Consider the following 13,062-nt stretch of genomic DNA (forward strand, 5'->3'; position numbering starts at 1 on the left):
CCCCTACTGGAATATGTTCCATGCTGTAAGCACATGGATGAATTATGAAAGATTCAATGATGAGTTACTCTTAACATATATTACTTAATGACTGACTGAATTTGAAACAAACAATTATACAGCTCTTTTTCACTCTTCAAAATAGTCTGATCTTCTGAACCAATGGTCCCCAACCTTTTTGACACTAGGGACCAGTTTTGTGGAAGACAGCTTTTCCACAGTCAGTGGCAGGGGTGAGGGGAATGGTTTGGGATGATTCAAGCACAACACATTAGAGTTACTTTGCCACCACTGATCTAACAAGAGGCAGAACTCAGGAGGTAATGTGAAGGTAGGAGTGGCGGCAGAAATAAAGCTTCGCTCACTTCCTCACCCGCCACTCACCTCCTGTTGTGTGGCCAGCTCTTAATGGGCCACGGACCAGAACCTGTTCTTGGCCGGGGCGTTGGGGACCCCTATGCTAAGCTACATTTTCTCATGTAATTAAGTCAGTGGTATAAAAGAAGGGTGATGTTGGTATGTGAAAGAAGACTAAAATAGATACCAAGTGATACTAAAACTGTGCTGAAGATTAATGGTTTGTCTTTTCTTTACAGGCATTATCAATTAGAGTTGCTAGTGATGTAACTAATAATCAGATTGCTTATTTCTATAATTTAAGAATGTAATGCTGGCTAAACAGGATCACCTTGGGGTTATATATGGCAAAATATCTGTTATCAAAAAACATTAAAATATTAAATAATTACTAGAGTTTTGCTTTTTTTATTTTAGGAAATGATTTGCAGTTGAGTGAATCAGGAAGTGACAGTGATGACTGAAGAAATATTCAGATATAAGTATAAAATTTGCAAGATGTGATAATTTATTTTATCTTAGGAATAAAAATTTCTAAGACTGAGGAAAATGTATCCTAACTTTGATAATAAATTTAATCTGATTCAGAATTTTCAGTTGATGTTACATTTTTTACCTTTTATGGGTACCAGCATTTTCATGTGTTTTATTTAATCTTAACAAAACTCTTATGAGGTTTTACAGATGAGAAAACAAACTCAGACTCTAAGTTACTTGCCCACGTATTGTTAGTTAACCAGTGGCAGATCAGGTGTTCTAAAGTTCAAGTTCAGTGTTCTGTTTTACCATACTCTGTCTTCAATTGTGAAATGTCAAAACTTGATTTGTAATAAATGTCCTGGTTTTAATTATGTCTCTGAACCTTTCTGATATTCCTTAAATTTTGGTTGAAAATTAAGCTAAAATTGAAGGTAAAGATGAAGCTAAGTAATTGTTTTAATGAAACTGTTAATGAAATTGTTATCTCTCACATAGTTTATCATTTTCTCTTATCATCTCTTTGATATTGTTTAATCCTTTTATTTTGCTTTTGAGATAAAAATAAGCAGTTGTGTTAATGAGATAAATAATTAATCTTTATACCTGTAACATTTTTGAATTTGAGGGAAATAAACACCAGATTGAGAGTCACTAATGAACAGCAAGTTTTTTATTTAATTAATAAACTTTATTTTTAAGAACAGTTTTAGTTTCACAGTAAAATTGAGCAGAAAGTACAGAGACTTCTCATATACTTCCTCTTCCCACACATGTATAATCTCCCCTACTATGAACATCCTGCACCAGATTGGTCCTTTTTTAAATAATTGATGAACCTACATTCACACATCATCATCTAAAGTCCGTATTTTACATTAGAGTTCACTCTTTGTGTTGTATATTCTATGGGTGTTAACAAATGTATAATCACCTTTGTCCACCATTGTAGTATCATACAGGATGGTTTCACTGCCCTAAAAATCCTATGCTCTGCCAATTCATTCCTCCATATCCCGACCCCTGTCAATCAGTGATCTTTTGACTCTCTCAGTTTTGCCTTTACCAGAATATCTTATAATTGGAACCAGACATTATACAGCCTTTTCAGATTGGTTCTTTCACCTACGTACTTAGTTTCCTTGATGTCTTGTTCATGGCTTGGTATGCACCTAAGTTTCCTCCATGTCTTATTCATCTCTTTTTAGTGCAAATAATATTACATTATGTAGATGTAATGTTATGTATCCACTAACTTACTGAAGGAATCTTGGTTACTTCCAAGTTTTGGAAATTATGAAAAAAATTTTTATTAAACATTATCTCTTACCATAGGAAGTTTTCTAGCTATATATATATGTATATATAAATATACATATATGTGTGTGTATACATATATATATACACACATACTGAACTGAGCGGATAGATACCAGGCGAGTGTGTTCTCCTCAGTTCTGTCTCGTCTCAACAATAATTTGAAGCAACGGACGTTAAAGCTTTCAGCGCGTCACAGCTCTCAGACAGACCATGTTATAGATCTCGGGTCTTGGACAGACCATGTTATAGCTCTCAGGTCTCGAACTGACCATGTTATAGCTCTTAGACAGATCAGTGTTACAGCTCTGTGTTACAGCTCAATTTTATTTAGAAAATAGCAGGAAAATACATCCTCGAGGCGTGAGGGCATGCTGACCCAGAGACATGAAGAGAAGAGAGGGGACGAGAGAGAGAGAGAATGAGCACGCATGTGGGAGAGGAGAAAGGGAGGCCTCCGGCCCTTTGGCTCCTTTTTTTATATGTTTTCTCCTCCCCCCAGGCCTGCCCTGTGTAAATTGGGCTAGCCAGGAGTGCTATTTGTTCTACCTGAGGCCCTCACTCTGGTCCTCGGACTTTCCTTTGTTCTATTTTCATGGGCTTTTCCCTTCCTTGTCTTCTAGCCACTGCCATTCTAGACTCCATAACTCATTTCTTCCCCCTTTTATTATTTCCTGCATAGATGAAACATGTTCTTAAAGATCATTTTGATGGATTGAATACCTAGTATATCATTCTCTATACCCCACTCATTTAAATATGAGTAGCTTAGAGAGGAATGAGATAATATCTCCTTTGCTTCAGTTATCTCCTTATTTGATGCATTTTCAGACATTAAAATATAGGGAGCTGCGGATGAGACAAGTTCTCAGATATGACATTCTCTGCCAGAATAATCTTCACATGATTCTAAGCACATACCTTTTTTCTCCCAGCTTTATAGAGAAATAATTGACATATAATATTGTATAAGTTTAAGCTGTATAGTGTGATGATTTGATATGTGTTTTTAAGAAATGATTATTAAAATAAGGTTAGTTAACATAACATCATTATTCTTTTAGCTTGACCTTTCTGAGTGGTTTGATGAAACTGATAATAAAAGTACCAAAGTAGTGAAAGTAAGCTGGCTACAAAGGAACAAAAATCAGTGGCTTTGAACAATTCCAGAACACTACACTGAAACTCTAAAGTTAGTAAAGCTGCATGTGTACAAGGGTATGAGTGTGACCTATGAATTACATATTCATCAAGTATTATCATCCACAGTTTGGTAAGAAGGCACTCTCAGACATGTCAGAATTCAGTAATTATATCATTTACATACCAATGATATAATATTTAGATTAATAATTTCCAATGTGTTGAGATGAATAAAAATTAGCAACTCAGGAATGGAAAAAAATATTATAAAAATATATTCTAAAAAGGTTGAGAGCTTCTTCAAAGGGACTGCAAAATTCATAGTTCAGTTCAGTTCAGTTCAGTCGCTCCATCGTGTCTGACTCTTTGCGACCACTCTTTGCGTAGCACACCAGGCCTCCCTGTCCATCACCAACTCCTGGAGTCCACCCAAACCCATGTCCATTGAGTCAGTGATGCCATCCAACCATCTTATCCTCTGTCGTCCCCTTCCCCTCCTGCCGTCAATCTTTTCCAGCATCAGGGTCTTTTCCAATGAGTCAGCTCTTCGCATCAGGTGGCCAAAGTATTGGAGTTTCAGCTTCAACATCAGTCCTTCCAATGAACACCCAGGACTGATCTCCTTTAGAATGGACTGGTTGGATCTTGCAGTCCAAGGGACTCTCAAGAGTCTTCTCCAACAGCACAGTTCAAAAGCATCAATTCTTTGGTGCTCAGCTTTCTTTATACTCCAACTGTCACATCCATACATGACCACAGGAAAAACCATAGCCTTGACTAGATGGACCTTTGTTGGCAAAGTAATGCCTCTGCTTTTTAATATGCTATCCAGCTTGGTCATAACTTTCCTTCCAAGGAATAAGCATCTTTTAATTTCATGGCTGCAGTCACCATCTGCAGTGATTTTGGAGCCCCCAAAAATAAAGTCTGACACTGTTTCCACTGTTGCTCCATCTATTTGCCATGAAGTGATGGGACCGGATGCCATGATCTTAGTTTTCTGAATGTTGAGCTTTAAGCCAACTTTTTCACTCTCTTCTTTCACTTTCATCAAGAGGCTTTTTAGTTCCTCTTCACTTTCTGCCATAAGGGTGGTGTCATCTGCATATCTGAGGTTATTGATATTTCTCCCGGCAATCTTGATTCCAGCTTGTGCTTCCTCCAGCCCAGTGTTTCTCATGATGTACTCTGCATATAAGTTAAATGAGCAGGGTGACAATATACAGCCTTGACGTACTCCTTTTCCTATTTGGAACCAGTCTGTTGTTCCATGTCCAGTTCTAACTGTTGCTTCCTGACCTGCATATAGGTTTCTCAAGAGGCAGGTCAGGTGGTCTGATATTTCCATCTCTTTCAGAATTTTCCACAGTTTATTGTGATCCACATAGTCAAAGGCTTTGGCATAGTCAATAAAGCAGAAATAGATGTTTTTTTTGGAACTCTCTTGCTTTTTCCATGATCCAGCAGATGTTGACAATTTGATCTCTGGTTCCTCTGCCTTTTCTAAAACCAGCAGGAACATCTGGAATTTCACAGTTCACGTCTTGCTGAAGCCTGGCTTAGAGAATTTTGAGCATTACTTTACTAGCATGTGAGATGAGTGCAATTGTGTGGTAGTTTGAGCATTCTTTGGCATTTTCTTTCTTTGGGATTGGAATGAAAACTGACCTTTTCCAGTCCTGTGGCCACTGCTGAGTTTTCCAAATTTGCTGGTATATTGAGTGCAGCACTTTCACAGCATCATCTTTTAGGTTTTGAAATAGCTCAACTGGAATTCCATCACCTCATCATCAATTCATAGTCATATTATAATATATAATGTATGTAATATAATATATATATTTTTAAGTAAGTAAATATTTATTATATATATAATCTTGGTGGTGGTTGTGTGAGTTATACATATGTAGAAAATACTACAGTCTTACACTTAAGATTTGTGCCTTTTAAGTTATATAAAATCCACAAACAAAATCAGTAAAAAACTATTAGCAACATAGAGGGTGGAAGAGAATTAATATAAATGATATAAAAGTAGATCTTACAAGTTTAGAAGAAGAGGACAAACAACTCAATAGAAAACAGGGAAATGAATCGGCAGTTCTAAAAATCGTGAAACACCTTTTGTCACAGAAATCTTACTTCCAGAAATTCATTCTACAGATACATTTGACTAATATGCAAGGTTATTACTGCAGTATTATTTATATTGCAAAAGACTTACAATCTGAATATGAGTCTTTTTGTCATTGATTTTTGAAGTGATATATGTAGTTTGGATACAAATCCTTTGCCAATATATGTAGTATGACTGTTTTCTAATACTTTGTGAGTTGTCTTTTTACTCTTAATGGTATCTTTTGGTGAACAAAAGTTATTAATTTTAATGCTATACCATATATTAATCACTTATGGTTGCTATATGTCTTATTTTAAAAAATCTTAGCTTAAAAAATGCAATCTTGGCTTAATCAGTCCTACAGATATTCTCTTACATTTTCCTCTAAAAGCTGTATTTTTTTTAGCTTTAACAGCTCTGTAATCTATGTAGAATTAATCTAATCTCTCTATATGACCAACCTAGACAGTGTATTAAAAAGCAGAGACATCATTTTGCTGACAAAAGTCCATCTAGTCAAAGCTATGGTTTTCCAGTAGTCATGTATTTGACAGTTGGACCATAAGGAAATCTGAGCACCGAAGAATTGATGCTTTTGAACTGCGGTGTTGGAGAAGACTCTTGAGAATTCCTTGGACTGTAAGGAGATCCAACCAGTCAATCCTAGAGATCAATCCAGAGTGTTCATTGGAAAGGACTGATGCTGAAGTTGAAACTCCAGTACTTTGGCCACATGATGGGAAAAGCTGAATCATTTGAAAAGACCCCGATGCTGGGAAAGACTGAAGGCAGGAGGAGAAGGGAATGACAGAGAATGATATGGTTGGATGGCATCACCGACTTGATGGACATGAGTCTGAGCAAGCTCTGGGAGTTGATGATGGACAGGGAAACCTGGCATGCTGTAGTCCATGGGGTCACAAATAGTTGGACATGGCTGAGTGACCAAATTGAACTGAATATTAATGTAATCTATATATTATTTTCTTTTATAGTTTTTATTAATGATGTAAGATAAAGGTAAACATTTTTTTCCATATGAGTATCCAGATGGTATTTTTTAAAATTGAAAACAGTCCTTTGTCCCATTGCACTGCCATGTCATGTTTGGCCTAAATAATGCCAAAGTATGTGTGTGGGTCTTTTTCTGAACTCTGTTCTGTTGCATTGGTTGCCTTATCTATCTTTGTGTCATTTCCACTCTGTTATAATTACTATAGCTTTATAATAGTTCTCCTACTGGGTAGAGCAAATCCTCCATTATTGTTCTTCAAGATTGCCTTGCTCTTCTTAGATTTCTGTATCTCCACATGAATTTTAAAAATCAACCTGTAATTTTCTACATTCATAAAACCTGTTGGATTTTTTTGTGATTGATTTGGGGATTGCTGACATCTTACTGAGTCTTCCAAATCATGAGCATGGTATGTCTCTCCGTTTATTTAGATCTTTAATTTCTTTCAATAATGTCATAGAGTGTTGAATACTGATGTCTTTTTTAACTTATTTTTTAATTGTAGCATGTACTGATGTCTTAAACATCTTTCAATAGATTTATTCCTAGGTATGTTTTATGCTATTAGAGCTGGTATAATTTTTAAATTACCTTTTCTATTTGTTTTTGCTGATATTTAAATATAATCTTTTTATGTGATGATTTTGTATTCATAGTTTGCTAAACCCGCCCTCTTCTAATTTCATATTTGCCTCTTCTCTCTGACTATATACATATCTTTCATTTGAGACTTTCAGCCTCCTTTCTGTACATGACTGTAATATATTACTCTCTTCTGTCATAATCACTGAGTCACAGATATTTTTACTCATAACTGGTATTTTAGATTATTTTACTCTATTATTCTTTTTTTATCTCTGAAGAGTTTGTACTCATTTCTGTTCATGAATTGCTTTTTTCTTTGATTTTTTCCCTTTTATCCTTCTGATTTCAACTTAGCAAAAATGATGCTGTACAAGAGGCATCTTGATAAAATAGCAAAGGCTCTAGAATAGGTCTTAGAGTCTGGGATTCTAGTCTGAGCTCATCTGTAATATTCTTCAGGCTAAATTAGCAGAGGGATTTCAAACCAGTGTTCACCAAATCCCTAATATAAGAATAACCAGAGATGCTTGTTAAAAATACAAGTTCTTAGCTACCTCTTTAGATTTGTGTGTGTGTGTGTATGTGTGTGTGTGTGTGTATGTGTGTGTGTCACCCTGGAAATGTATATATTGATACATAAGTACATGTACAAATATAAATATATATAAATATCCGTAAGTGATTTTTATCGTCAGGGAAGTTTACATATGACAAGATTAGGATTCCTTCCATCTCTGATATTATTTGATTCCATGAATGCTTAGCATTGTATTGCCATAATCAATGAAAAATTTCACCTAAACAAACAAGTATCAAAGATCCAATACCAATATGCTAAAGTTTGGTATTTAGGGCACCTATGAGCACAAATGACTTGGTGCCTTGCATACAGGTGCTATTCCATCTGCTCTGCTATATCAAATGCTATTTCAGAGGTATAAGGCCAGAGCAGGAGGAGCCATTGATGTAATTAGATCTTTTTTTTTTTTACTTATTATTTTTACTTTACAATATTGTATTGGTTTTGCCACACATCAACATGAATTCGCCACAGGTGTACACGTGTTCCCAATCCCGAACCGCCTCCCAGCTCTTCACCCCCCCCCCCACCCGACACCATCCCTCCGGGTCATCCCAGTGCACCAGCCCCAAAGGCATCTGTGCCTCTAGTGGTTAACTTGGCTAGTAACTTCTAACTGTTCATTTGTTTTGTACCCAGTCATTAACCAAACTAGGTCAGAAAGGGCATTACTTCCTGAAAGAATAACTACAGCTTAATCATTAATGTCACAAGCAGAAATGAAGCTGGACTCTTCTTTGGGTAAAGGTTGACGGGAGAGAAACAGGATAAGGAGTGTAACAGAAGCTGAGAAAAAAACATGATCAAAGTCTGAGATACAGTTTAGGGAAGAAAGAGTAGAGTTTATCCTGGTTTTATTTGTCAATAGATTACTCAAGTAGGTAATGTAAGAATTTTATGAGGGATAGAATCATAGGTTCTCATATTCTAAAATAAAATAATGCATTCTCCTATCTCCTGCCTTCTTGTTTGGTTTAGTCCTTATTTTTCTTATTTTTCTCTAGCCATTCTTTTCCTTTTCCTTTTGACTGACAACTAAATGGGCACCATACTGTTTTGTTCTTTTACCTCTTTGACTTTGCAAAAATAATAATTATTTAACAGTCATGTCTGATCCTGTTCTTCCTCTGATAAAAACTAAATGTATTCTGGAGTCATTTGGAAGTCCATTCACTGAATATTAAGAAAAATGGTGTTTGTAATAGTACCTAGAAAATAACTGGTTCATACTTTTTACACAAATCAAATTTTATTTACAGATGAAATGATAGGTTCATATTGAAGTAAGAAAGTTACAACACAGAGAATGAATTTTAAAAGAAGAATGATTCCCAAATGTATATCACTGAACTTTTCCTTTTGTTTTCTTTAGCTCCACCTCTTTAATTGCTTATAAGACATTTCCAGTTGAACTTTACTATGTTGAAAACCAAAAATTAGCATTTTTTTGTATCTCTCCAAGTTCACTTTGGAGATAACTTTCCCTTTTCAATGCATTTCAATTCCCCTACATTCCTATGTTTCTATTTCCATAGCTTCCATTCCTAAGTAATAACCATAGGCATTACTGATACTAATCTATCCATAACAGCATAGTGAAAATTCCAGACCTGCCACTTGATGGCCACATGACTTTGGAAAAATTTCAATCTCTTGAGATATTAGTTCCTGTAAAGTGAGGATATTAGTAACAATAAGAACATGAAGATAATATATGTGTGTATACACACACACACATATATATACAATAGGTGTGTGATAAATGGCAGCTATTATTACTCTGAAATCAGTGTTTAAATCTGTATTCCAGGCTATGTCCGAGGCATTATATTTCTAACTACTTTTCACTCATGTGCAGTTCTCCAGCATTTTACAGTATCTCACTTCCCCATGCCTTACCTTTCACATAAACATTCTTTTAAACTAGTCTCTGAGACCCAATAGTTTTTTTTTTTTTTTTCATATAGCTTTCTGCTTCTCAGGAAGCTGCTTAAGCCTGACACCCACAGGGTTAAGATTGGTTGCTGAAGCCACCCCCTCTTCCCCTCCCAGTCCCCCTTTTCACAGTAGTCTGGCAGCTGTCCCAACTGCCTACCAAAGCCAAATGCTTGAAGAGAGAGAGAGGAGCCAGCCATGAATCCCTTCCAGAAAAATGATTCCAAGGAAACTCTTTTTTTACCTGTCTCCACTGAAGAGGTACCACCTCAACCCCCCAGCTTTCCAAAGAAGCCATCTCCGGTGAGTCCTGGGATTCATCTCTGCCTCTTGACAGGAACACAGACATACTCTGTTGGTTCTCCTTGGTCCCTGGAGCTTCAGGCTGAGCTGTATTAGAGTATTAAAAACTATTCTCTCTTGGAGTTAGAATGAACCTATAAACCAGATTTAAACAGGAGTTTCTTTCAATTTAGGAGAGGAAGCAGCAGAAGGCGGTGGTCAGAGTTCTTCAGTGGGTATCCAGGACTTGGCTGTATTTCATTGTATATTCTGAATTTCTCTGGGGTGGAAAAAAAAGCACTTTGCATGTCCAGGGAAACTTGGCAAGTACTCCTTTCTGGAGAACTGTGTGTGATTGTTCTTTCTTTACCAAAAAAACCTCCAAAACTTCAGCCTTTAGTTTCCCCTGTACACAGAGTCTGTGCTGCACACCAAGAGAAGTTTTAGAATAGATTTAGTCTCTGTTATTGTGTTTCAGTTTACAGTGGGTGAAAGGACAGAGAAACAGGGAAGTAATAATGTTTTAAATTATATATTAATACTTGTTAAAACATTTCCCAATTCTTTCTCAATCCTCATATCAAAATCCTGTTAAGTAGAGAGGGTATAGTAATACTAGCCAGTATTTACTTAGTTCTTACTTACAAGCAAAGAAGTAGCAGTATTCTAGAGGTGGGTAGTTTCTTTGGAATAACAAAATTGAAGTATAAAGCCAGGTTTAATGACATGGCCTGGAACAGTGTGTTAACACAGTCAGTGACAGTGTTACATAGCTATTAGAAGCCGTGTTAACCAAACTTCAGGCTGTATAATTCTCAAGCTGTGAGCCAGGAAAGTAAGAAGACTATTCACTGTGTCTTTTAAGAAAGTTTTTTTAAAATCATACATTAATGCATATTAATACTTTGGAGGGTTGTTTATGTATATCCATATATATCTATGTGGATAAAAAAAATGGACACATTACTTTATCAATCATTTATTTAGTTGTATATCTTCTGGTCCCAAATAATTTGAGGCTACTTACCAAAATGCATATATATCTTATGAATAAGGAAAGGTAATAAAAAATCTCATGATTTGATTGAACCGAGGCCACATATCTCCATCCCTTTCTCATGTTGGTTGGGCTATCGTAATGAGGGATTTGAAGTAAAACATGATATTCCTTTTATTCTGACTGATACAGTGCATGCAATAGCATAGCCCTTTTAATTCCCAAAAGGATTAGCATGAAAATATTATAGAATCTGTTTCATGGAACAAATGGACATTTAATTTGAAAAGGTTTAAGAAATCTCTGCCAAAGGTTAAGGTGATCAATCATCTTAATCTTTAACAATCTGTATTGGGCTCTGTTGCTGGCAGGAAGCCTTCATATTGCTAGGATTCCTCCCATCACAGTGAATGGGGCAAGTGGGGACAGAAAGGTTAATCCACACTGTAGAGCTAAGCAGGGTACTGACATCTGAGTGTAAATACCTGGACATCAAGTGTTCCAGAGGCCAACTCTTTGTTATGTTCCTAGAAATAAGGATGATTATTCTCTTGCCCAGTGCCCCAGGCTTTCCATTTAGTACCTGTGGGAAGATGAACAGGTCTTAGTGTCTGTATCAAGAAGTGCCTGAGGAGCTCCATATTAAATGTTTGAGGGACAAAGGAATATTCAGAATAGCTTCTTTGACTGCTAAATCAGCAATGCAAGCGCTTTTAGTAGGATACTGACCGTTTCATGAAGAGTAGGGACCATTGCTTCTTCACATGACCTATCATGATGACTTTAATGGTTTTTTCTGTTGCAAAACAGTATATTGGTCTAAATATGGAAATATTGTTCATGCTTGAACCAGTGTCTTTTTGTTTCCTAGAAAATCTGTGGCTCCAACTATCCACTGAGTATTGTCTTCATTGTGGTGAATGAATTCTGTGAGCGCTTTTCCTATTATGGCATGAAAGGTAATTTTGTGTCTCCCAGTCCTACTTTTCTCCACTCACTGTCACCCCATGTTTGTAACAATCTGTCTTATATGCACTTATTTCTCTTTTCTACTCTTTACCTTCATCCAGCTGGTCCTTTCCTTTGGCAAAGACTTCCAAAAAATGCCTGGTGGGATTTCACCTTCTAACTCATACAGACCAAGAACAGAAAAGAGTAGTGAAAACCAGAACACAGTCTATGAGAATATAAGTGGAAAAACTCATCAGCAGCATTCCATTCTTAATTTTTGTTCCTTAGGTCTATGGATTATATTGTTGCTGGGAAGGAGAAGGAAGGATTATTAGATATTAGATAAAGATAACATTAGGCCATGTTATCTTTCAGATTGGCCTAAATGATGCTATGTGCATAAAGACTGAAGGGAGGAGTATTGCAGTGCCTCAGTCCATAAAGCATCTGCCTGCAATGCGGGAGACTATGGAGTAATCCCTGGGTTGGGAAGATACGCGGGAGAAGGAAATGGCAACCCATTCCAGTATTCCTGCCTGGAGAATTCCATGGACAGAGAAGCCTGATGGGCTTCAGTCCATGGGGTCACAAAGAGTTGGACATGACTGAGTAACTAACACACACACACTAAGCACAGCCCCTTTCACCCTCAAAACTCCGAGGGACCCTGCTTCTGCTCCTCAGAAGTTACTACTGATAGGAGTGCTGAAGATCAAGATCAGCTGCAAAGACCCTATCAGATGCTCTTTTCCTCCATAAATCATTTTAATGCATCTACCATGTTTTGTCCCCCCCCCCTTTTTTTTTTTTTCGCTTTAGCTGTGCTGACCCTGTATTTCCTGTATTTCCTGCATTGGAGTGAAAACACTTCCACATCTGTGTACCACGCCTTCAGCAGCCTCTGTTACTTCACTCCCATCCTGGGAGCAGCCATTGCTGACTCATGGTTGGGAAAATTCAAGTAAGGATGGTGGGAAGTCACATTTCCAAGAAGCTTCACAGATTAAACATGCAGAGAGTATCACTTCTAGCCTCTTGCTTCCAAGCAAGAATATACTTGTGTCATCCATGATAAATAAGAATCTCTCTCAGACTGACAATATAGAAAGGTTTTGTCTCTTCATTATCAGTTTTTCCAATATTTTTATACCCTTTTCAGTCAGGAGGGGTTTTTTCTTGTATTTAATTTTAATCTTCTGTTCTGAAGTTTAAGACCAATTCTTGTTCTGATCTCAGGTGGTAAGATGGCTACCCACAAGAAAATGTATAATTAAATGTTGTTATTTTATATACTATCCATCTCT

At 36.7% G+C, this 13,062-nt stretch overlaps 2 protein-coding genes across 4 annotated transcripts in view; both read left to right on the forward strand.

The window, feature by feature from the left end:
• The window catches only part of EAF2 (ELL associated factor 2), a 50,950-nt gene extending 49,742 nt beyond the window's left edge, over positions 1-1,208 (forward strand). The window contains exon 6 of the mRNA XM_005675012.2: positions 775-1,208. Within this exon, the coding sequence (XP_005675069.1) occupies positions 775-821 (47 nt within the window). The 3' untranslated portion in view covers positions 822-1,208. The remainder of the gene's footprint in view (positions 1-774) is intronic.
• LOC102184282 (solute carrier family 15 member 2) overlaps positions 9,677-13,062 on the forward strand; it is a 52,393-nt gene continuing 49,007 nt past the window's right edge. For all 3 annotated transcript variants that reach the window (XM_013963220.2, XM_005675014.3, XM_013963199.2), the window contains exons 1-3: positions 9,677-9,831; positions 11,679-11,766; positions 12,578-12,719. In XM_013963220.2, the coding sequence (XP_013818674.1) occupies positions 9,727-9,831; positions 11,679-11,766; positions 12,578-12,719 (335 nt within the window). In that variant the 5' untranslated portion in view covers positions 9,677-9,726. The remainder of the gene's footprint in view (positions 9,832-11,678; positions 11,767-12,577; positions 12,720-13,062) is intronic.

This window comes from Capra hircus, chromosome 1 (assembly GCF_001704415.2).
Source record: "Capra hircus breed San Clemente chromosome 1, ASM170441v1, whole genome shotgun sequence".
Lineage (NCBI taxonomy): Eukaryota > Metazoa > Chordata > Mammalia > Artiodactyla > Bovidae > Capra > Capra hircus.